The sequence below is a fragment of the Grus americana genome, chromosome 19 (assembly GCF_028858705.1).
Source record: "Grus americana isolate bGruAme1 chromosome 19, bGruAme1.mat, whole genome shotgun sequence".
NCBI lineage: Eukaryota > Metazoa > Chordata > Aves > Gruiformes > Gruidae > Grus > Grus americana.
The window spans coordinates 625,032-650,149 of record NC_072870.1 but is presented as its reverse complement, the minus strand read 5'-3'; the positions used below and the strand labels follow the sequence as shown (position 1 = coordinate 650,149).

The 25,118-nt window shown below is 45.2% G+C and overlaps 2 protein-coding genes across 2 annotated transcripts; one reads left to right on the top strand and one right to left on the bottom strand.

Annotated features, from left to right (window-relative positions):
* The first annotated feature begins 2,767 nt into the window (after nucleotides 1–2,767).
* Nucleotides 2,768–8,868, top strand: LOC129215092 (1-acyl-sn-glycerol-3-phosphate acyltransferase alpha-like). Its single transcript, XM_054847711.1, has 6 exons — nucleotides 2,768–2,952; nucleotides 4,301–4,434; nucleotides 4,870–5,045; nucleotides 5,318–5,413; nucleotides 5,908–5,980; nucleotides 8,367–8,868. The coding sequence occupies exons 1-6, from the start codon at nucleotides 2,768–2,770 to the stop codon at nucleotides 8,510–8,512; spliced, it is 810 nt and encodes a 269-aa protein (XP_054703686.1). The 3' UTR covers nucleotides 8,513–8,868.
* A 2,006-nt stretch (nucleotides 8,869–10,874) lies between these two features.
* Nucleotides 10,875–23,122, bottom strand: LOC129215274 (eosinophil peroxidase-like). Its single transcript, XM_054848085.1, has 13 exons — nucleotides 23,026–23,122; nucleotides 22,328–22,421; nucleotides 21,308–21,483; nucleotides 20,552–20,675; nucleotides 18,536–18,665; nucleotides 17,709–17,909; nucleotides 17,298–17,613; nucleotides 15,990–16,150; nucleotides 15,357–15,609; nucleotides 13,773–13,943; nucleotides 12,699–12,936; nucleotides 11,953–12,170; nucleotides 10,875–10,948 (listed from the first exon to the last, which is right to left on the bottom strand). Exons 1-13 carry the CDS (start codon nucleotides 23,120–23,122, stop codon nucleotides 10,875–10,877), a joined length of 2,253 nt encoding a protein of 750 aa, XP_054704060.1.
* Nucleotides 23,123–25,118: the final 1,996 nt, after the last annotated feature.

Here is a 25,118-nt window from a genome sequence, read left to right as displayed (position 1 = left end):
CTATAGCACAAGCTATTCTAGCCTGTTGCATTACATGTCTGTCAGGGCTGTCAGGATGCCACGGAAATCTTCATGAGCCAGGACACATTTTCTTGTAGAAACTCTTCTTCCCCTCTCATTACAAAAATTTCCAGCTATGTCTTTGCTCATAACTAGGTATCCAAAGCTAATCTGTGCCTTGTAAAACTGTGATGCATGGATTCATCACGGAGCTGCAGCTGGAGCATGATCAATACAGCTTCCTCAGTCTTGGTGACCTGTCTCTAATATACTTACCCCGAAATCCCTTTGAAGTTTTAATGTCAATGTTAATGCCTCTATTTAACTGAGTAGTAACTGCATGCACTAGATGAGTTCCCTTTAGTACTGTTCTCCATTTGAAGACTGGGTGGCTGATGTGACTGATGGCACTGAGCAGTCCCAGCACTTTGCCCTTTGATAACTTGTTCTGGTCTGTTCAAACAGAGCTATTTGTGCCAGCAGTTTCCAGTGGGAATTGCTCCCATCTCAGAATCCAGTCCTCTTTTTTTCATCCTGAAATCATTGCTTCCTCATTTAGAAGTCAATTGCGATCTTTAACTTAGGCAACTCCTCCCTCTCACTAGTGTTGCTGTATTGACAGCAGTCTCTTCTCTTCTGAGCTTTCATTTGCTTGTAATGAACAAGACAATTTTCTTAGCCTTTTCCCATTAGATTAGATCACCTTCCCTGCCTCCACATCTCTTTTCTGGCCAATGCGTGGCTTAGCAGAGTTGGTGAGTGGGAGAGTCATTAAAGCTGCATGATGAAAGCTCACGATACGAGCAAGGCCCTCCTCTCCCTATCTAAGATTCACTTAAATTGGGCCAGGCTCTGACAAGGATGCAAAGACCCAGGGGCAAAAGGGAGTCAACTGAGCATAGATACATTTAGTCTGGAAACTGGGAGCTTCATTAAAGCTGTGGTTTCTGAAAACGCCTTGCAGGTTAGGCAAGACCTGGCTGCTTTTGAAATGGAAGCATGGTGGATCTAGGTGCTTGGGATCCTTGCAACAGAAGAAAATTATAGCTGAAGGTGCTAATAGATACTAATATCTGTGGGTTTGGAGCCCAAGTGTTTTGTTAGATCTGAGCTGACTGTCTCTCTGTGGTGAGTTGGGAGTGGCATAATTTTTATTATCTCTTTATGTCTTTGCCTTTTCCCATAATCATCAGAGATACTTACAGCTGTCGAAAGCCCCAAATAACCATTAGCCTAGCTTCATACTCTTATGTATATGATGTCTTCTTGAGAGTATGTCTGTCCTCAGTGCTCTGAGTGTGGAGTCACCTTTCTGCATGGAGCAGCTGGGTGATGCCCAGCCGATGTTGGTTATTCCTCAGTTTGGTGGTGCCATGGAGAAGCACTCCTCTCACCAGCTGGCCATGCCGAGGGTCTAACAGATCCTCACACTCGTAAATCCGCTTATGTGGGTCCTTCTCTGATTATGCTTTGTTTTGACCATGTGGAGACCACCACTTGTGCTGGAGACATTTTTCTGTCTTTCTCTCAGGTTCAGGATCTTGTGTTCTTGTAGATCAGCTGTATTTTAGGGTTGCTGTGTTCCTTTGGGTAAGTCATCAACTTGCTACAGATTAGTACCTGTTTGGTAGTGCACTGTATACTGCAGGAACCTAATTTCCTTACAGCCTCGATGAAAGTATTTGTAAATTACTGTCAGTGACTTGTCCATTTTACTGTTCTTGGGGATTTGATCTTGTTCTTTAGGTTGCAGGTGACAATCAGTGTGGTTTTGTGGGTCCTCGGACCTCCCCATTCCCTTTTGAGAATCTGCAGCTTTCAGTCCTGGCTGGAATTTATTATTGTTAATCCTCTTAAGAGACAGCTGCTTGAGCAGGGCCTGTCGTGCAGATGATGAAACATGAAGCTTTTGTTTTTCAGCCTAGTCATTGTACTTGTTGCAAAGGTCTTTTTCATGCAGTGGTTTTAGGAGATGAAATGCAGCTGGAGCGCTCCCAGGTTATACTTGCGTTTTCCTGATTTACTTCTTACATATGCAGATGCTGTCTAAACATGTGCCTGCCTCTGGCTGTGAAAACATCAGGAGTATCTGCTCTTGCTTTGTTTATCTTTTTGTCTAGACATGTGGCACTTTTTCCACTTTTCCCACTCTACTTGAGGAATGTTGAGCTGCTCAACTTGGTCACTCTAATGCCTAGATGTATGAGGCAGGAGCTGGCTGCTAGGATCACTGGTTTTCTCTTTCTCTCCTCCATAATACTAATTTCTGATTTCCTGGGTATCTTGCAGTCAGCTTACTTCTTGGGGAAGTTCAATGCTTGCACAGATAGTGGGACAGCCTGATGTTGCTGTCCGACACATCCCACTCCCTCCCATTAAAGATTTTCTTAGAAGTTCTCAGGGTTCCTATGCAGAGACCCCCCCCAAAAGGAATCTGTCTCTCCAAGCAGTCATTACTCTACCAGCCCAGAGCCACACACACCCTGCACATCAGCAGTCTTACTATTGCGTGTTTGCCCCTGCTTGCCAGCCAGCTCCTACACACCGTGCCATTGGGATCCCTTGCTAAACCGGCTTTCCACCATTGGTTTAGCTCCAAGCAGTGAACACAACAATTCTGAAGCATCACTCCCAAATCTCATTCCAGCTTTGCGCCACCCACATGTAGCTGATCAAGGGAATCCTAACTCTGCTCCACAACGTCAAGTGCTCGTGACTCATTTACTGCTCTGTGCAACACTCCTCTGGTTAACTCTGGGCTGGAAGGATGGAGGTTTTGCTCCTTCAATACCCATTTACTTTTCTGTTCATCGTGTTTCTAGTCCTTTACCAGGTGAATCCTGCATTCAGATACTTTTGCAAGATGACCTTCTATAAGTTGTGGTTCTCTACCATAAGTATTCTGGTTATTATAATAAGTATTCCTCGTGGACGTAATGTGGAAAACATCAAGTAAGTTGTCTGTGACTTCTTCTGCTCTGGGCGTGGGTAGAGTCAACTCGCACTCTGTTTTGGAGGGTCCTGGGAGTTGCGCTGCAGCAGGGAGGAATTACTTGTGTATTGGTGTGGAGAGTTGCCAGGCTCTGTAATTCAGAGAAGGGATGTGGGTTTCAGTATTGTATTTGAGTTGATAGAAAGAATAACAAATGATGGAACGAAACAATGTAAAAGGAGACATAAATTTGACAAACTAGGTAATGCCAACAAACCAGATGTAATGCACAAGTAAAGTAACTTGCTTTTCTTTTTTTTTTTTTAGTAAACCTTTCCTATCTGGTCTTCAGAGCTGTATTTCTGTCCTCCCTGTGGCTGATCATTCTCTTTCTGAGTTGTGTCAAGAAAGCCTCTGCAGGTGCTCTTCTCTTTTCTCAACTTTATTCTGAGCCTGAACAGGCACGAGCAGACATTACCACGGTGCAGTGACCCCATCACTGCAATCACAGCCCGGTGCCCCCAGGTCTGGTGGCAGTCTCTGAGCCTGACCCCTTGCTGCGCATCCCCTCTCTCCATCCGTTACTGCCTCTGCCACGAGCTGCCGCACTTCCCCGGAGGCTGTGCAGCTGGCTGCACGCGCGTGATTAGCAGCGGTGGGGATTAGTAACTTGGGCTGTGGGCTGAGTGGGGGCTAGAAGCTGACTGCTATATGGCAGCATAGTGCTTGTAGCCTTCTGAAGTGCTCCAGAGGCAGGATTGACTACTTCATTGTTGTATGCTGCAGCAGGAGTTCATATCTCTTAATTGAGCATCAGCCTTTCACTTTAAGAAATTTTCTTCAGTTCTTGACTTTTGTCCCTGACTTATATTCTTTTCTTTATTTTTCCAATATCTGATAAAATATGGCTACCAGACCTGCTGTCTAATGTCACCCAGAGGCAAAATCATCTCTCTTTCCACAGCGTGGGAAATAGCGGAGTTAGGTGCATGGCATTTTTATGGCAGCCTGTGTTCATGATTCAGCAACGTGGGCGGGGAAGTAGAGTACAAACAGGTGCTCTATGAATTTGGGCATTATCTAATATTTGGCTGATCCACGAAATTGGTGTAGCTGAAGTTGCTAGGCCATTGGTCTAACCTGGCTTGAAGAAAACCTACCAGGTATATTTGTCTTCTCTACTGAAGTGATAAGCTGAAGAGATGTATTAGTTGCTCTTCTTGAAGTCACGGGTCAAACCTAGGAGTGTGGAGAAACAGGCTACTCTGCAGGAGCAGTCTGTGAGATGGGCTGGTTTGGAAGAACAGTGTTTGGTTCCTTTACCCAATTTCAGCGTCTCTTTGTTTTATGTATGCTCCCTTTCTCCAGGTTTTTGCGCATGTTATTACTGCCACTCAAATACATCTTTGGGGTCAAGATAGTGGTGAAGGGCAAGGAGAACCTCAGGACTAAGAGACCTTTCGTCCTCGTGTTGAATCACCAGACCTCCCTTGACATTATGGGTATGTGGTGAGGCTGCCTCCTGCTCCTGGCCCCAGCTGTCTGTACAGGAGGGTAGTAAAAAATCCCAAGTACCGCAGGCAGAGCGGCAGGAGTGGCTGCTACGTAGTCCATTACCAGCTAGCCCCAAGCCAGGGCTGTTCTCCAGGGTATTAGAGCCCAATAGATATTTTTCAAGCTAAAACAGCTTCATCCTTTCCAAAAGAAAGGGGATGAGACTGTCAGTTGACCACAGCTGTGTCAGCTGCTCTCATTCAGTGTCAGTAATAGTCATCCTCTAAGTGGGTGGTTGGTCTGGAGACACCCAGAATCCCTTTCCCAACATGTTTCTGGTCCTATGAAGCTGGATAAGTGCTGCAAGCATGGCTGTAGCCTGAAATCTGGAGGAAACCTCAGTGCAGATGACAACTTGTTCTGTCCTTGTTGTACCCTTCCAGTGATGATGGAGATATTACCAAGTCGCTGTGTGCCCATTGCAAAGAAGGAAATCCTATACATGGGCACTTTCGGCATAGCATGCTGGCTTTCAGGACTCATTTTCATTGACCGCAAGAAGAAGGAAGAGTCTATCACTGTCTTGACAGATGTGGCACAGTCCCTGCACAAAGAAAATGTGAGTGGGGAGGATGCTATGGTGAGGAGCCACTGGAAAACATGTGGCTGGAAAGGGGTCTTTGTCTCTGGGCTGGGCACTGAGCAGGACAGAGAAAGAGCATCTCCGGTGGGTTCAGTGTGTTGTGTGTCTATAAAGTACTTGAAGTGGAGGAAGTGGATGTCTCTGCATGGTCAGGAGCAGACAGATCAGTCCCAGGGGAGTACGCCTGAGCAGTGGCTTGGAATAGTAACTGGAGGTCCCTCCATTTCAATGTCTTCTCTCTCCTGCAGTTCTGTGTCTTGATCTTCCCTGAAGGAACTCGCAATCATAGTGGCTCCATGTTGCCCTTCAAACGTGGGGCTTTCCAGCTGGCTGTGAGAGCCCAGGTGAGAGTCACCTTCCTCCTGCCCCTTGGGGTGTGGTTTGCCTACCATGGTCCACCAGCAACCAGGGTTGTGTGGCTCCTGTTCCCCAGCTTCCCTTTGGATCAAGCACACATCCAGGAACCCAGCAGGGACCCAGCAGGCAGCACAGGAGGGGGACATTTCTGGGACAGGTGGAAAAATCTTCATGACTCAGCTTGGGAAAAAAGTGGGGGGACCTTGACAAGAGCCCTGGATCTGCCCAGGAGGAGTTTCTGCTGAACTGAACATACTAATTTGGCATTGTTGCCCTAAATACAGAGATGAAAATGCAAAAACCAACAGCAAGAACATTGAGCGATACAGTTAGATGATCTAAATATCCCTCCGAGTGCCTACCGTGAAGCTGACTGGGATAATTATCAGCCAGGTGCAGGATTCACTTAAGAATGCCAGTTCCCTTTTTAGGGGAGGAATGGGGAAATTTGTGGATTCACTGTAGACTGCCTCCCCTCCAGGTGCCCATTATTCCTGTAGTGATCTCTTCCTACCGTGACTTCTACAACCACAAGGAGAAGAGATTTACACCAGGTGAGGATGACTTGGGGAAAGAGTGGGCTGGGTGTTGGTGCGAGCTCCATCCTTGGAGGGAGCCATGGGGTGTGTGAGCAGAGGACCATGTGTGATGTGGAGATAGCTTCTGTCTGTTTTAGAGAGGAGGGAACGGGAGATTTCAGGCATCACTTTTGCCTCTCCCCTTGGATTTCTCACAGTTTGTCCAATACCCATACGAGGGAACCTGGAGAAGCAGCGGAGTCCTGGGGCAGGTTCTGCCCCTGGCCGCACCATGCTGTCCTTGGCTCTGTGGGTGCATGGAGAGTTGGGGAGCAGGGGAGCAAAAGTAAACATGGAACTCTCAGCAAAAGTCATGCTGAGAGTGTGTCTCCTCCCAGTTGCCCTGTTCTTTCTGTGTTTCATCCATTTATGGTGATAAAAATTTCTGCCGGTTGCTGATAAAATTTTATGGGAAAAAAAATGACACCAGTCCTGGGCTTCAGAAGGAAAATGCACAAAAAAATGCTTTGAATTCCAACAGAGAAAAGTAACCCATCCTTTTCCCCTACTTCCTTTGCTGATGCCCACCCCAAAAGGGGCTTCTGCCACTTCCCACCCTCCCCCCAGGCTAGCCCTGCTCTTTTCTAAGGGAGGATTTGCATCTGAAATTCTCATTCCTCCCATTGTTTGTACCTGGGTGTAGTCATTCCCTTGCAGGCAGGCACTTGGAAGAGGGAGGTGGAAATGTGAACCACTGCACTGTCTGTTTCTACTCCTCTTTCACCTACTGGGTCTATCCTGACTCTGTGGGCCATACACAAAAGCCGTTTGGTACTGGAAGCATTCCCCCACGCGGGGGTCGATAGAAGCACGAGCAGGGATGTCGGCCCTGCTCTGCTAGCCCACTCCCACCCCATCACATCCCTGCTCAATTGGGTAACGAAGATAGAGCGCTCCCCTGGGACATCAGAGAATAACGCAACGGGGATGAATCTCTGGTGCAGTTGGACCTTTTGCTTTAAGCAAAGATAGATGAGTTCGCTCTGTGCCTTGTCCAGCTAAGTTTGGAGTAACTCCAAGGAAGGAGATTCCACAACCTCCCTGAGCTTTTTAGGAAAGACTATTTGCAGTAGCATGTACATTTGCCTTTGTAATAGCCTCACCCTGGGAGGCTGTGGTTAGCTGATCTCTAAGCCCTTTTCCTAGTTGCTGTTAAACAGGTAGGACCTTCACTGCTGGAGAAAGAACCACAGTTAGCTTTTCCTGTACCTCCCCACTTTTCCCACCTGCAAGTTTTGCCAGGGCTGATTCTGAAGATGTGCTACACGTGGCCAAGATTTCTGCACATTGATCCTCAGGTCAGGACAGCTCATCATGTCCACAGTGGCCCTGGGCATGCTGATGAGCTTCTGGAAAGCCCAACTCCATGTCCAGTGTGTGCACGCTGTCATGCACAGAGCAAGTCTGGTGCTTGCTGGAAGTCTGTTACACCCCAATTAGAACTGCATTTTCAGCACAGCCCTGTCATCGCTCAGCTTTTTCTGTAGGACCAAGTGAAGCACAGTAGACTCCTGAGATACTAGGCCTAGTTTTGGATGTAAGAAGTGCAGGCAGGGAACATGCCCTCTTCTTCTGTGAAGCTCTTCTCTACGCTTCTGTTTTGCCTCCCTTGCATGGCTCTGCTAGCAACACTTGTGGATCTCAGTTCCTAGCACACGTGTAAAGGCATGCAAGAAAGTTAGAAAAGAACACAGACACTCCCCTGATCCTCAGGTCTGGGCAGGCAGTGTCTTGCCTCCGCTGGCCAGAACAAGGGCCACTAGGTGCAAGAGCAAAAGAGCTTGATGACAGCTCCCCAGTATATTCTTCCTGTTTGCACCAGTCCATTGCTCAGGTGCTTGCCAAGAGGAGTATGGCACACCTTGGCCAAACAGGGAGTCCTGGGCACTATTTCTCTCCTCCCAAAGCATGTCTCTGGAAGGAAGGGTTCCGCTCAATTCAGTATACGTGGATCAGAGCATGACCAGTTTGGATGCATTGTATTACAGACATTTTGTTATCTTTGCCGTGATTGAGACAGACCCTGAGGTCTTTCCACTGTGAAAATGTATTCCATATGAATCATTGCTTTGAATGTATTTGGGGACTAGCATATGGGAGAGATTCACCTGTTTCTGTATGTATGATTTTGAGATTTTGCAATCTCTGTGGTTGGGAAAAGCCTGGTTCGGGTTTTTGCTGTGTGCATCTGGGACATGACTGGGTTGCTACACCGCTGTTGGTGTGTGAAAGAGGGCATTTCCCTTCATTTCTGTCTTGTTCCTTGGTTGGCACGGATCCCTCTGCTATATCTTCTCTTGCTCTTCTACACCACTCACGTATTTCCTTCCGCCTCTCTGACCCTCCTGTCTCACTCTTCCAGGGAAAAGCATTATCCAGGTCCTGCCAGAAGTGGAGACCCTCGGCCTGGGCCCAGATGATGTTCCCAGGCTCACCGAGCAGGTCCGTGACTCCATGCTCACCACCTATCAGGAGATATCAGGAATGACGAACGGGGCTTCCCATTAGCGATGTCATCTTCCAGCTCCAGCTGTGTGTGTAGCAGGTGAGGGGGAGGGCATGGCAGCCACAAGAAGTTCTGGCAGCAGAGACAACCATGGATTGCAACCCAGACATACCAGAGACAGGCAAAACGTCCACAGAGGAAGAAAAGCTTTTAAGTGGAGGCAGTGAAATGGTTGCCGTGTTCCTTCCAGAGAACTGTGCCACCTCTGTGGACAGACACACAGTGGGTAGTGGGACATTTCTTTGTAATTGTAACCCTGAGAACATCTCTCCAGCTGGACCTCAGGCAGAGCTGGACCTTTCCTGTGAGCATCTTATAGTCAACTTTTCCTATTCCAAACCAACAAGGTAGAGGCATTTATCAGCAAGCTCGTGGCCATCCTGCCCAGGGAAGTGGCTGTCCTGGGGTTTGAGGGCTGCCATGTTCTGGAAGCACATTCAGGAGAAGGCACTGTCTCCTGCCTTTCTCCATGGGATGGACTTGGGAGGTACCTCTGCCATGAGAGGGGAAAGCCAAGGCAGCTTTGGGAGAGGGGAGTTAAAGACTTTACATGTGTCTTCAGGGGTTGGTGGTTTCTTTGCTTTTCTTAGCCTTCCTTTTAAGCAAAGCATGATTTTGCTTTCAGTGGTTGGGCAGATCTTGAAAGTGTGAGGTGAATTTGCCTGGGGACTCAGAAACCAGAGGCAAACAGCAAGAATGTGTTGCTTAGCATCCTTGCTGTGCCCTGATAGTCTCGTGATTTTTAACACAACCTATATATTTTTCAGTCCAAATACACTCTGGGAGCTGCAGCTCCTCATTTCTGAATGCTGCCTGGTTGTGTCCTGTCTTCTGTGTGTCAGAGGATGGTGTCTTGCCTTCCTCTGCCCAGGGTCACCACAGCCTTTCCCCGCGCTGGGGGCTGATGGAGCAGCATGATCCCCAAGCTCCATTGCTCACCCTGGGCCCTGGCAGCCCTGGGGGTCTCCTGTGGGCTCCCATGGGTGGGCAGCATGGGGCACTGGGCTGGCATGGCCATGACTTGCCAGCACATCCCCCCCATGGCAAAGCACGCGTGCAGATGCTGTAGTCGTGGCATTTTTACCAAGTATCTCCTTCATTAGTCCTCATCAGAGAGGTGCCTACTCCACCCAGAAGTTTCACTCGTGACTCTACCTTAGGCTGCCACCTTCTTGCTCCCAGTCCCCTCCTTCCCTCCCAGTTGTGCCAAGGAGAGATGGAAACTTAATACAATTTTTACAGGTTTGGTATTTATTGACTTAATACAGTCTTGTAAGAGATCATCCCAGCCAGCCGATTAATTTTTAGTCCTAATGTTTGTGGTTTACATATCGGCCAGCTTATGGTTTGCTTTTTTATGCTGATACATTTAGCTATGAACCACAGCCAAAGAATGTTTTGGACATGTTTGACATACCAGAATTGATGCCAAAGGTAGAAGAATGCATACAATGTATTTTATTAATACCTAGCACACCCAAACACACACATGTTCACTATAGGATTTAAATAAAAGATGTCTCTAGGCTTCAAGATGCAGCTGTGATTCTCCAGTGTCTTCAGAGACTGAAATGTCACTGCTAATTAGAAACAGCCTAGACAGTTTATGCTCTTGTGCAAAACAAGAAGAAGATAAGAAAAGTTTTTAAAACTCTTACATGATCTTGCTAATTTCTGAGCAGGTACAAAGGATAAGGAATTTGATTTTGAAATGCAAGCATGTCAACTTCCAGATTTGACAGCCATTCAGGATGGGAAGTAAAATTTTGTCTTGATTATGCCTTTAGAGAGTCATAAAGCATCCAGCACCTAACCAAGTCTTGCACACCTCTGAACATTTTTTTAGACCAGCAGACAATAAAAAGTCATTACCCTTCCATCTGAAGACTTACATTGCTGGAAGCTTTTACAAATAAATGATATAAAAATCACAGTATAGCAAATAAGACAGTAGACATAGTCTTGAGCTCCTCTCTGGAAAATCATGTGCCCAGGTTCAGTTGACAGCAGTCAGCTGAGCATGATGTACAGGCAGCAGTTTCCCAAGAGCAGCTCAGTGCCACCGTTAGGAGTTTCCAACTCTGGTCTGATGAGCAGGTTTAGAAACTGTCGATGAAGCAGAAAAAGCTACTGAGAGGCAGAAAGTGTTTCCGGGACACAATATTTCTCCCCACTTTTTTATTTGACTCCATAGCTTAAAATAGTCGGTAGTGAACGGGAAGCCGAGTACCAGGTCACCCCTGCGTTCTTGTGCTTCTGAGACACTGCGGTGCTTCGAGCCTTGTCAAAAGGTACCTAACATCAGACAGCCCTTTGGATAAGTGCTTTTGGGGCAATTTCTTGGCACTTGAAAAGGTTAAGCTTTTAGCAGTTGCTTTTCACATCCTGGGATTTCACTATCTCTGGGTTATGCAAACACTGTTCAGCTTCCTCCCAGCCTGGTGGTAAAAGAGCCACAGGAAGCGGCTCAGCAAATTTTAGAGACCATAAGACTAAGTTAATAAAAGAAATCAGGAAGCCTCTATTGTTTAGAGAAAAGCTGAGCATCAGCCGGACTCTGCTCCTAAAGAAGGGGGTGAAGTCACCATAATTTAGCCTTTACATCAAGCACAAATGTCTCTCTTAAATGGCAGTGTCTGTCTCAAATAGAGTTAATCAAACTCAGTACAGGAACTGCATGGAGATGCTTTGTGGTCTGTGCCTTGCAGAAGGACAGAGTAGGTGATCCCCAGGTATTGTGATCACCTGTAAATGGGTTGCCAGAAGGGAAAACACAATCCAGTCCATTCTGCTCAGGCCATACGTGTCTTCTGCAAGTCTCTGTTGTCCCTACATTATTTACAACTGGGACAGCCCATGCCAAAAACACATCAGCAGGAGGACACAGCTAGTTCCTCATCTCATATATGAGGACACCGCCACATCATAGTCTCTGACTATGCATATTAAACTACTGATGAGTCAGGCCATACAGTTTCAAAACAATTCTAGATATATCTTTAAATGCTTCAAAGCTTTAGGGAAGGCAAGGGAAGAGCTGGGGCTTGGAGCAGCAAAGGAAGAATTTGGAGCAGGTTGGCTAATTCTGATTGATTTCTTCATGGACACTCTTCCTGTGAAGGAAGACTCCAGTTGTCCTGGAGTAAGGTGCTTAGAGAAGGACACATTCACAAGGACCAGAATAGGCTGAATTTTCAGGGATTTCTCATCAGCTGAAGAGGAAGAGGCAGGCTACTAAGGGATGGTGAAGGTGATGGATTGCAAGGAGACTTGACTAACAGTGCATCTGCCTCTAGTGGTGTTGAGTAAGGCTGAATGGATGGTCTAGGTCTTTTGGGGACAGAGTCACTGTGATGACCTTAATTCTTTTATTTCTTTAGGCACACGAGTCTGACCTTGTAGGGCATTTATTATTTTTGACAAACCTCAGACAACTGCTTACCTTTTGTGCCACTCTCAGGCTCGTCTTTCCAAGGTGAGAGGTCGAGCTTATCGATCTCATGGCAGTCAACAAAGTTCTCAGGATAACTGTTGACCTTGAACACATCCCTGGGTATCGTTTTGATACGAGTATTGTCACAGATCACTGTTGACAGTGAGATTTTTCTCAGTGCCTGCAACTGCTGCAGAGTGAAAACTCCTGGTTTCTCCCACCAGAATCTGCAATGATATTTTCAGAAACAGCTTGTAGTCTCCTTGATGGTGTTTGGTACTGGTTACTTGCCAAGATGGGAATTTGGCCAAGGTGAGTCTCTGCTCAGGTCCACCTTGATTCATCAGGCAGCTGGCATACCCTTTGGAAAGAGGTGTCTCCAGATGTGGCCAGGTCTGGATTCTGCCACTCATCTGCCAGTGCAGAGAGCCTGCCTCTTCCATGCAGCATCACCATGCTGCTGGGATGCAGTGACTATTCACCCCCTTTTGTACCCTGAGAGCAAGTGTCACCTCAGGCAGAGAGTACTGCAGATCACCCATGGTCTGGAGCTGGTGCTCCTCAACCGCATGGGTCTGTAGGAATGGGCTGCAAAAAAGAGCCCTGTCACAACTGGGCTAAAATCAAGGTGTGAGCCATGCTGGGAGCACTCACTGGTGTGTTGGAGATGGGCTGGATTAATGTGTCACATGAAATGTTGGCACTTTTTCCCGCAATAAATGCCATGGGGAAGGTTTACTCCCAAAGCTACCTACCTGTCCGCATCACGCAGGTTCCTGAACTGGGTGCCAATGAGGCAGGCCAGGAGGGGTCCAACTCTGCCCTTGGGAATAAAGGGCTCTGCGACTGCCCCAATCCAGAGGTCAATATTGTCCGGTGTCCCATACAACTCCATGAACTTCTTGGCCAGTTTGGAATTGCCTAGCACCTCAGAGAATTCATCTAGGGTTTGAGGCTGGGAGAGCCCACAGAAGCGCCTCCAGGCATTGTAACCTACAAAAGCAGGAACAGCAGTTGATCAGGCCCCATGTCTCCCCAACCATTTGCCTAAGCTCAGGAGCTAAACAGACCCCTTGGTCCATGAGCAATGTCTGCTGCTTCTCACAGCATTAAAGGATCTGGAAGACATTATTGTCTAGACAGTTACAACAAACGCCATGTTTTCAAAAGTCCTTTTTGTACGCACACACTAAACTAACAATTTGGGTTGTCTTTGCACATGACTACAGGTTCATCACATCCTGTCGGTTAGAGCTACCTGGTGCTGAGGGTGACTGCACCAGTCTTCACAGTTTTGGGAGGAAAAATTTGTAGGATTAAAGTCCTAGAAAAGAGCAACATTTGGCTGTGCTTAACCCAAGAGCACCCATTCTCCAGCACCTGGGGGCAATCCTTACTGCAGGTGCAAGACATTTCTGCTCAGAGCTCTGGGTTGTCTGAAGACACAAAATAAGCATTGATGGGCAAAGAACAAAGCACAGATGGTCTGTCTAGGCCACGAGAAAGCTGAACTCGGTTGCTTGCATCTATACCTTCTGTACCCTACATGTTCTCTCTGTGCACTACGCCATTGTTTCTACCCCTCTTTATTACGTTATTCCAACTATCATCTTTGCTTTCCAAGACTTTTGTCATTGTCTTAAAGCCCTCAGAAAAAGGTCTTTATAATACAGAGACCTTATCTTCCCTGACCCTGACTGTCTATCCATCCTTCAAGGAACTATTTCTTCCAACTGGTATGGAAAAAGCTTAGTACATTTGTGGAACTACTATAAACAGAAGAAAAAGAAAGTATTGTTCACAGGGGATGTGGACTTGTGTCTCTTTACCTGGAAGGCCATGGTCTCTTCCTCGTTGCATGTTCAGGGCTGCTAGATCCAGACCCATTATCGCTGTCTGTTCAAAAAGGTGGTTCTGGAGCTCCTCAACAAGCAGTTGATTCTGTCTCATCAGTTTTGCATGATCAACCACCATGCCCCGTATCAGTGGGTCAATGCCGCCTGCATTCATTGCAAATCAGGAAAAGACTGTACCAAGTTCCAGCTTTGATGAAACAGTGCAGTGTCTTTTCTACTCTGGGCTGTGCGGGGTTCACCTAGCTCCATATTTCCATTTCAACATGTCCTAGTGCCTATGTACATACACGCATATGCCAGTAGATGAGGCTTCCCTGTGGTAACTAGATTCCCCAACCCTCCCCATCTCCATCCCTCAACCTTCCTTTCTGCAGCCCTAAATCCACTGGTTGCCCACGGGGACCTCCAGGTCACTTTCTGCAGAACTGCTCCTCAGCCTGTCAGCCCCCAGCATGTACTGATACATGGTGTTCTGCCCAAGGTTTAGGTTTTGCAATTGATTTTGTTTATAATTAGCTATCAATTGACAAATATATATTAAAACATTAAATACAATGATAGAATCAATTCATGTCTGTTTGTCTGTCTTTTTCATAGCCATTAAGACAGTATTAATTAAACACAGGAAAATTGGCTACACATGTGTATTTTGGTATGTTTTCAATAATTAGTTAGATAACTCATTTTGGAAAAGACATTTGTCTTCCTTGGAAAGATTGGTGCCTGCAAATATCAGCTGCATAAGAGCAGGATCCCCTAACTCCCTTTAAAGTCATGAAGAGAGATGGCCACCGCTAGGAAGCAATTATGCTGTCTTAGCTCAGTTAGAGTGGATGCATCACCCTCTGGCAACGTCTACTAATTACAGGGGGATATAATAGATTAGATATTGACCTAAATTTTGGTTGACTGACATTCGGCACCATGAGTCTCATATCTCCTGGAACAGCATGAGCAGTTGCAGTATTTGAGTGAACGTGCAATGCTCACACTGTCGGGTCTCCCTGAGCTGAGACATGTACAGCAACCTGAGAAGGAGGTTTAATCTGTTACATATGCTGGTTATTTATTGACATGATCAGAATATGAATGTAATTATCATCCAATGAACTGAAGAAGACAACACTGAAAAACTGTGCAAAAGAAGCTACAGAACTGTATGTTCTGATGCAAAATCCTGCTCCAATGTGGCTGTTTCTGAGGGAGCTGGTGCTTGATAATGTTCAATGGTTGGAGTATAACAGTAAGTAATTTTTGGCAGGGCTCCTTTGCTGGGGTACAATGCAGAACCAGCGTTAGGCTGTGTTTGGTGACAGCTCTGCAGGACTGTCTTGCTGCCCCACATTTAGCAGACCACTGATTTGTCTGCAGTACCTCAGGTAGACATGTCATGAGCACCTTCCAAGCTGAATGGCACTGTAATTTGTGTGAGGCCAGCTAAATAAATGGAGCTAAAGCAGTTTTGGGGATCTAGGCTCATGTGTCTTACCCGCTGACCTCAACCCGGATGTCTGCTTCAGGACCAGACCAGGACTGCTGGCTGCCCCACGTTCTTACCTTCCATTATAATTCTCCACGTAGCGCAAAAGGTCAAATGAAGAGGGACATGGGAGAATGAACCCAAAGGCTGAAAACTGTCATCCAAACGAGATACAAAAGGCTGTACTGACGTATGACCAAATCGGAAAGCCAGAGAAAAAACATTTGAGACTGTAGGATCCACATTCTCCTTGTAGCCACTGTACAAAGGGATCCACTTGCTGGTCTCCTCCGCAAGCACAAGTGGCAGGTAATCTCTGTATGTTATTATCTGAAAAAGCACAAAAGCAGGGCAAGTTGTCAGCAGCTGTAGCAGAAATGCCACCAAAGTCAGGTGCAGAGCATGAACATGGACTCTCTGTCCAGTAGCAGAGTTCATTAAGACCTTCAGAAAAAAACAGCTGTAGTGATGGCATGTTTGGCATAACATATTAAAATTATTTTATGTAATTAAAAAATTGATAAATTGTTAAAATAATGAATAAAAAAGCTCTGGATACCTGTGCTGTTCAGATGGCCCATCCTTATTCACAATTTTCAACTCCCACAAATAACTGCACCAGATCTGCAAAGCATGGTTTTCCTCCTTTTCCTGGAGGAAAAAACCATTCCTAAGTACGCAGAAGAAAAACAGCGAGCAGTGATGAATACCTGGTTTATGGCAACTACAATCTTTCGACTCTCTTGGTAAAGCTTTTCTCCATCCCAGTGAGGATTTAATTTCCTCAGCTCTGTAACCAGACGGTTGTGTTCTCGTAGAAAGACAGTGTGCAGTGCAGAAAGTCCCAGGTTTTCAGTTACCCGCTTGTCACCTACAAATGAAAATATTTTAGGAATTTTGAAAATTGCCTTTTGTTTCAGCAGCAGGTTTTTGTGTTAGGACAGATGAGTAACAACTGATGGTCAGCGTTACTGGCAGTAATGCTCATGGTTATCTTCCCAGCAGTCATCATTCATGCCAGATTTCCAGCACAGACAAAACATTCTCTGTCCAAATCACTTAAAACCATTGGAGAAGAGGCTTTGGGCAATTTAAACTATATTGTGCATGGTTGTGAAGCAGCTGTAAGTGTCTCATTTTGTGAAAAATCTCATGTCTGCTGTCCTCACAAGCAGTGGATTTGATACACAGGATACAATCAGTGCTCTGAATGTTTGGTTTTGAAAATTTGTCTCAGTTCACCCAAGTGGTAAACACCTCTGAGAGGTCTGTGAATGTGCCTTCAGCTGAGATGCTGAGAGAAAACTGGAGGGGATGCAGTGAAGACCCTCGGATGGAAGAAGCACCGATTATCTCCTCACTCAGCCAGGAGCTCTTCTCTTGTGCAAAGAATGAGAAAATTATGTGCAATGGGAACACTCTATATTGTTATGATTGAATTTGCAGACTTCACATTTAATTTTTTTTTTATGTTATTCCTACAATAGATCACTTCCCATTTTAAAAAGTTCTATGTTTTGAGTCATCAGCTTGTTTAAATTTCAGACAAATGTCTAGACTTGTCTTCTGACATAGGTTGGGATATTTGAAATATTAAATGTGGTACCAATGAGAGTTGACTAAATTGATTAAGAGCATTTAATTGTTAGTATTGATTGAGTCAAAAACTGAATGGTGAATTCTACATAGGAGGGTAAAAAAAAGTCACTGAGAAGTTTTAAAACTGGTGGTTATTCTATTGAAAATTTCTCCTACCTTTGAAAAGGCTTTTTAAAGGGAGGATGATTTGGTGTAACTCTTCTGGGAAATTAAAACAAAATATTTTTTGTGTGTTTAATTAAACAATTATTGTTCAATTCTTATTCTTTTTTAATTTGGGGGAGGGTCCCCTGTCTTTCACCTTTCACAATCATGTCTTGCAGCGCCTTATACAAAAATAAAGAGACATCAGACACCTGACCATAATGATCCTTTTTTACTTTCTGGGACACTGAAACTACTCCACAGATGCACCTTACCTGCTTTAAAACAGGGGATGTTCACGGTCTCATTGGTGAGAACACAAACACTTTTCGTTTTGTTCTCAAAGGGCAATAATTCCAGTCCCGCATCAGTAAAATTCTGGTTCACAGCCATCAAACCCAGCTGGTTTGTCTGATTTCTAATACTCTTTGCCACAGAGTCTTCGCTGCCATACACCGTGCTGGCATCGATGAACGAGCTGACGGCGTTGATCTGCTCACGAGTAAACGTCCTGGGATTGCACACGGACGCCGACTGGACAAATGGCATGCAAGAGTTTGACCTCAGCATCCGTGGGTCATCGGGGGGAAACTAAAGCAGATGAACAGAAACAATGCCTCAGAAAATCATGTGGGTTTATTTTTACTCTCTTAAGATAGCATGGCATAGAAGGAAAGTCAGGGTACCTTAATCGGGAAGCAAGGGGGCTTGAAGGCACAACTGGTCTCACAGTGGAGCTCTGGGCTAGCTCCTGCACCGCTGGAAGGGGCTAAGTCTATGTCATGGTTGACCCACTGGCCCCAGTGCATGAAGACAAGAGAGAGCTCTTGATCTTGAGTGACGTTCTCGTTGGCTGTGTGAGCAATTTCGTTCGACACTTTTCGGACCTGCAGAAAATCAAAATGAAAATGTGTGTGACTATCTCTACCATGGTGAATTTACCTCTCAGCGTAACACCCACAATGAGATCATGCATAACGTGATCTTAGATAAGCTCACAAGGGTTAATTACGACATTAAAAAGACCCACGCCATGCCCCAGCTCTATCAAAACAGATATGGTAAGTAGCACCCTCTCTACTCCACAGTTGTTCAGCCAAGTCCAACTTCATGGAAAGACTTTTATGGCTGAAACTGATGTATGTGCACACATCCAGAAAGTCAAGAAGATGGCTGAGGAACAGCCAACCCTTATGGTTTGTATAAACACCCTGGTGTATCTGAGCACACCGTGCTGCTGTCTGCATCAAACCTTGGGATGCACACTTCTGAAAGTTGTCCATGCTTTGCTTGGTGAAGTATTCACAACCTTTTTGTTCATGTCTGTCTCCAACAAAAAAATATCACCCTAAGCCATAGCTCAGTTGTAGAAAACAAGCCTCAAACTAGCACCTGAATTCAGAGGGAAGGATCAAGCAATTTACACTCTAGATGTTGCCACTGCTTCATTTCTGATGGATGCATTGAGGGCATTGTCCACTACTGTTATCTGGACAAGAGTAACAGTTCTCACCAGCGGGAGTGGAAATCCATTGTACAGCTTTCCTTCACTTGCTCCCCTGGGAACAGACACTCCATCTTCATACACTGCGGGGAGCCAGCGAGCAAACGCACGGTTCGAGGACCCCAGGTAAGAACGCTTTCTGGAACATCACGAGAAGAAAAGCAAACAGCAGTATTATTTCAGAAATGAACAGGCTTGTAGAGACTAACATTTCCGAGCCCTTTAATCCATGTCTGAATAGTCTGGCAACAGAGGTGATAGCCAGAAAACATTGAGAAGTAAACAATACCAAGATTATTACTGCAGATAAAAATGAACTTTTTGACATTAAGAAAACATTCCTCATGCCATTATATTAATTTTATTTGGCATTTATATCTCTGCAGTACCTCTGTCTCCACTGCTGCTCCCCACAAAACCAGTCTCACATGGCCATCACCAAAGATCAGGGTGGCCATGCCTTCATCCAGGTGAGGGCTGGAGGCTTCCAATGATGAATATCCTCCATCTCAGTGGAGATCTGTGCCAAGGCTGCCCTTTAAGGAAGTTTTTCCCCATGTCTAGCACAGAACCCCTCAAACTGCAATTTGCAACTGTGCCCACTTGTTACATTGCTTCATGCTGCACCGAAGAATTTGAATCAGTAAACTCAGCAACACTTGTTCAGAAGAACAATAATGCTGATTGAGACAATGATTTGTGGCCCTAAGGACACAGAAGCACATGTTATTTGGTGAAACCAATATCAGCTGGTGCACAGCAACTTTCTGTGTTTGAGCTCTTAAATCCACAAAACCTACCTATACTGAAAAATGAGTGGTATACCCAGAATTTACAGCAGTGTGCTGTGAAATAAGAGCATGCCCTAGAACAATTGCCTCATCATAGCTGAAGAAATTCCATCAAATATTAAGAACACAGTACTACCACGGCTCTTGTTTTAATTGCTATTACTGTCCTTGCAGGCAGATTTTTTGCAAAATATTCAAGTGCTATCTTATAATGTGCACCTCAAGCTGAGGAAGATCCTTGGAAAAATGTTAACATATCACAGAGTCCCCTTGCTTCTGAGTGCCTTGTTATCTCACTGGCAGCCCACTAAATTAGCAAGTCCAAGGACAATCCAACTCCGAGTTTAAAAGTCAGCATGGACACTGCTGTCTTTGGGGAGCTGAAGGCTCTGGGGTCCGTGGGTAAAGGTACAGACTGACTGTAACACTAGCACCATGAGTGTGAGTTCCCTGCACGTGTGCTGCAGAGTTGTGCTATGTCTTCACATCTGGCACATCTGTTTCGTGCCAGATGCACATCGGATACGAGTCCCACTCAGACTTAGGAGCCGGAATTAAAACACCAGGCAGCAAATCTATGGCAGAACAGGACAGAGAGCCTCGACTTCCAAGTATTAGGCTAGAAATTTTGCCATCTTCTGGTCAAAAAAAAGAGCTAACAAGGAAGTAAACAGATGTATGATCCCAGGTACGAGCCAGGAGGGAAGCCACTTGCAAAAAGCTGAAGAACTCAGATTAAGGATAGACAGTACACAAAGCTAGAAGAGCCAAGAATTAAAGTGTTATTTACTTCCCATCCCTATGCATCAGAACAGTAGCCACACAGATATGTTGACAGCAGAATATTTTCATGGGAAGCAGCCTGGGGAAATTAGTACTATCCATGCTACAGAAGAGTGGAGGGGTAATTTCCTGGAGCCTCAAGCTGAGTAAGAGACTGGCCGTCACAGCCCCAAAATCTGCTTTCCTCAGCTGTTCACCTCCCCCCACCCTAAGAAATCCCTTCCTTCATCCAAAGCAGCACATGGAGGGCAATGGGCTTAAATCTGAATTTTTCAAGAAATGACATCTTTTTTCCTGCCAGGCATAGATAGAAATGAAACACCTCTCTAGACACCACTAAAACAAGCATTTCACTCTTCTTGCTGTGTTGAAAGGTACACAAAGGACTAAGTCATCTATCCTGGGTCAAAGCACAGACTTGAGACTCTCCTTATCCACACACAAACCCTACCTGTTGTTGCACTGCCCAGTGATGGTCCGGTAAATGTCATGCTTTGGGCATTTAATGGAACGAAGCTGATAGTCACAGCCGGTTTCTTTGGAAATCATCTCCTTCTGTTTTCTGTCTAGTAGGTCTGCAAGAGAAACCATGCAAAATAACATCTGCTCTTACTCATCTTTATTTTAGCTTCTCAGTATTCTAGGTCAATGTTTGAGTCAGCTGAGTCAGAGCTGTGGATATATAACATCTGGATTTGAATTGTTAATTTTGTGCCTAAACCCTTTTGTGGATCAGCTCTCACCTCTGGGCTAGGGAAACTGGCTTGGCATGGAACAGCTTTCCAGGGGAATATGGGGAGCATCACCACCAGCAACATTTTACCCTAGACTGGAAACAAAACTATGAGCGTGCAGAGTGGTACAACCTGGGCAGGTGGGACTGAGGACCCGAAGTGGAAGATGGGCTTCTGTTCTCAGTGGTCTCCTGGCATTCAGTGCATTTTGTTCCAGGTTTATCACACTTATTGTTAGTCTGTTTTTAATCATCAAAGATATGAGGCAGGCACTGCCAAAGATGATAATTAAAACACCAGGTGGTCTGGTCTGCCTCTGAGCACGCTTAAAGTCTGTTCACCCGGGTTATTGTGGGGAAGGGTTTTACCACCAGTTATTTGGATTGTGGCAGAGCTGCTCTCTGACACTCCTGCTGTGGTAGATTTTTCTGGTCTTAGCTGTTTGTAAGACTTTTTGGTCTAAACCACATTACCTGTAACATTGAATCTCCATTTCCCAGACAAATGCAGCTTTATTTTGAGGAGTTTCAAAGTCGTTTCCAAGTAATCAGCAGCACGGATTGCAGATCTGGTTTTTCCTACTGGGTCCTTTAAGTGCTTCAGGAAATCCATTGGGTTGGCAACCTTTTCCTCTAGTTTTTTCTTTAAGCTGAACATAAAAGAGTCCCATGAAGTGATTTCTCTGAAATCAGACCTCCTCTGCCATGCTAGGTTGGCTGTACTTAGGCATGACAGCACTGCTGGGTTCCAAGCAGGCTCTGTTCACCTAGCACAAGCTGGCTGCTCATCAGCTTTGCACATCATCTCAGACAGATTTTGGCAAACAAATCATTGTGATCCCCTATTTCAAGTTTGCATTACATCCTTGTCACAATAAATTTTGTTAGACCATGTGAAAAGCTAGATCAGTGGAAAACTTAGTGACTGAATAAAAGTTTATATTTAGTATGTCATGAGATATGTTCTGTGACCAAAGAGACAACCTTGGTCCTGTTGCTTCTCTTCCTGGTCCCATGGGTCTTTCTTACACAATGAAAAACCTTCTGTAGTGTGGGTGGAGAGACTCTCCTCCCCCGAGCATCCTGCTGCCTGGAACCAGCCTTTTGGAACAATACCTGGCTTTTGCCTTCCGCTGAAATGTATTTGTTACAGAGTGCTCCACTGTCTCATGACTGTGGTCCTTCTGGAGAGGGGCAGAAATTCAGCAGCTAGGAGAGGACTCAACATGTGTTCAGTGTGACCACTATGGGCTGCTGAGAGGTGCCCATGGTGGTGTAGGTGAGGAGGCAATAGCTGCGGTCATGAAGGGTGGCCCTGGGGACGGGACGCTAGAATCCAGCCAAACTGAGCAGAAGATTCTCTCCAACTACAACAGGAATGCCCTTGAACAAAGGCATCTCCATAACAAATATGCATTGGAAAACAGAAGAAACACACACATGTTTTCTCTTATTTCCTTATAATGTTGGGGCCCTCATGCAAAAAGGACTCACCTTTTTCGGGCATGCAAATATGCTATGTCTACCAGCTTCTTAGCTTCACCAATGCTGCTCAGAAGAGATGACTCTGATAGCACCTCTGAGTCATCTACTAAAAAAAAAAAAAAAAATAAAAAGCAGAAATTGAGGATACTTTGCAATGTACACCAGGAGCTACACATCCCATGCCATTGCTGGGTGCTGAGGTGCACCAGTTCGCTTTACATGCAGTTCCCACTGCGTGTTTAGTGCTACCTGGACACCTTTATCTGTGCTTCTCCTGCTCATCTGCTTCACCCCATTGCTGAGGTCCTGAAAGTCACAGGACAAGAAGTGACTGTAAAGCAGTAGCTTATTATTCATGTCACAGAATTGGTTCTGATGGCTTTGGGAGGCTTTTATGGAGTTATTTTTCATGCTTCTTTTTGAGGCTATTCTTCCCTGTGAGAAGGGAAATGCATAGAAGAAGCCAAATATATGATCTCTGACTCAGTTTCTCTGTCATAAAATTACGATCATGTGCTTGGAAGATCTGTTGGTTAAATAGGCAATTTCCTTAGACAAGTTTCTTAGGTATTGACTTCATTGTTAGTGGTTAATCTACAGGATATTTCAAATTTATATTGGAGCTATATCTAACTAGGAACTCAGACTGAGTTTTGACTCACACCCATTCAAGCTCAGTAGCAGCCGAAGGAGAAACAGAAACTTACTATTTAATGAGGAGTCCATTGCCCCAACTAAGCAGAGAGAGATGATGGATCCTAAAAGAGTAATTCTTGGGTTTACGCCTAGAGAGAAAAGCAACATAAATCTTCTGAATGGGCAGGGCTTCACTGAAGCATCATCAGAGATTGACAGGTTTGGATTGAATATTTCTTTCAGGATGCAGGAATAAAATACGGCACTCCTCTGATCAGGTCTGTACGTGGGACTCTGGCTGCAGAGGGCTGTAGCTGTAGGTGTTGGCAGGACACAGGGACATCCCTGTGGTGCAGGACATTCAGTAAACTGGGCTGAGAAACTGCCAAGGAGGGAGCCAAGTACAGTTCAGGCTCCAGTGATGGAGGTGATGGGGAAGGAGCGCTGGAAGAAGGCAGAGTCCCAGTGTCCTGCTCGGGAGGGACCTTCTCAGGTGGCTGGTGTGAAGGAGGTTAGACCCCACACATCCCTCTCTGCCCTTCTGTCTTGTTACTCAGCAAAATGAGCTGCTACATCCAGCACCGGTCCTCCAGCCTTCGACCACCTCTATTAGTCTTCTTGATGCTCCCTGAAATTTTCTCTATTCCTTTTTCACATTAACACTAGAAATGTGATACCATCTGTTCTCATCAGTGTTATATACAACGGCACAGTGCCTTCCCTGAAAGGAGATCTTTAGCCAAAAGGTTACAGTTAGACATATTTTCAGTAACTTAGTCAATGTTTTAATTATTCAGAACAGGGAAGGCAGACAAAATTTGGAAGAACTAATGAACTTCTCACAGTGGGACAGGTTATCTTACATTTACAATCCGTGGATATTCTTCGACTGTCTTCACAGAGATTGAAGGCTGCTTATTCCTTGCAATCTTATATTGCAGGGTATTGCTATATGAGGCAGAAAAGCTGTCTTTTCTTGCTTCTCAAAATCAGTCTATTTCACATATGGGGGGAGAAATAAGTATGAAGGACCACCAGCTCCTAACACTCTACTCTGTGTCCTCATCTCCTTGGGCTCACCCATGGAATGCACCAATACCCACACCAGAAATACCAAATCAGTCAAATACAGATATAAGATTAAAAAGCACTGATCTTACCTGCCATCTCTGCAGAGCTGGCAGGACTGGGAAACAAGCCAGTGCTTTATAGCACCTGCACCAGGGCAGAAAATAGCCAGGTCTTACATAGGTGTGGCCAAAAATGGAGAAACAGAGACCAGATTGAGCCAAGAGGAAATATCTGCTGGTTTGCTTTCCTGGATTAAGCAGAAAGGTGCGCAATTCTCCATTCCTCTGAGTAAATGTTGACTTTCTTTTTGACAAATCAGTAAAAAGGGAAAAAGAATAAAGACACACACTTCTTTTCTGCAAGTGAAAGAGATCAGCTTAATTTTATGATGGTAAAATATCATGGTGGTATTTGTCATCCTCTTCCCTGTTGGTTGACATCTCTGATAGTTTGGGAAACCAGAAATGGGTCGTTTTGCCAACATGCATTTGTGGACTATACCGAGGTCCAAATACAGCACGCTGGAATGGTCGACCTGCCAAAATTTATATCCAGGAAAACCGAAGTTGCGTCCCATTTAAAACTGCTTAGTGGGATGGTTTGTATAATTAAACAGTAGTCAGATCATCAGTGATTTGGAAATGCATACAAAATAACTGCTGATCATTGTGGATCTTTGGAAAAAGAACAAGGCAGTTGCACAGAGCAAGCTCGAGCTGTCTCCAGTAAAATCATATACATAGTATTACGGACAATCACAAAGTTATATCTATGCAAATAAGAACAGGGCAGAGGTGCAAAATGGGAGTTTTCATCCTGAAATGTCTAGAAAGAAACAAAGTGTTGGGCCAGCCAAGCACTTCAATGTGGATTATGACAGCTATACAATAGGAAAAAGGGCTGCACTTCAGCGGGCAAATGGGAAGGTAGCAGAAATAATTTAATTCTTTGGACATCAGTCAGGCTGATCACAAAAGACAATGCTGAATTCTTACTGACAATCAGTCATGTAAATCTCACAAGATTAGGCAGACAATCCTTCCTACTGTTTAAATATTTTCACAGTTCTTATTAAGCCAAAATAAATAAAAAG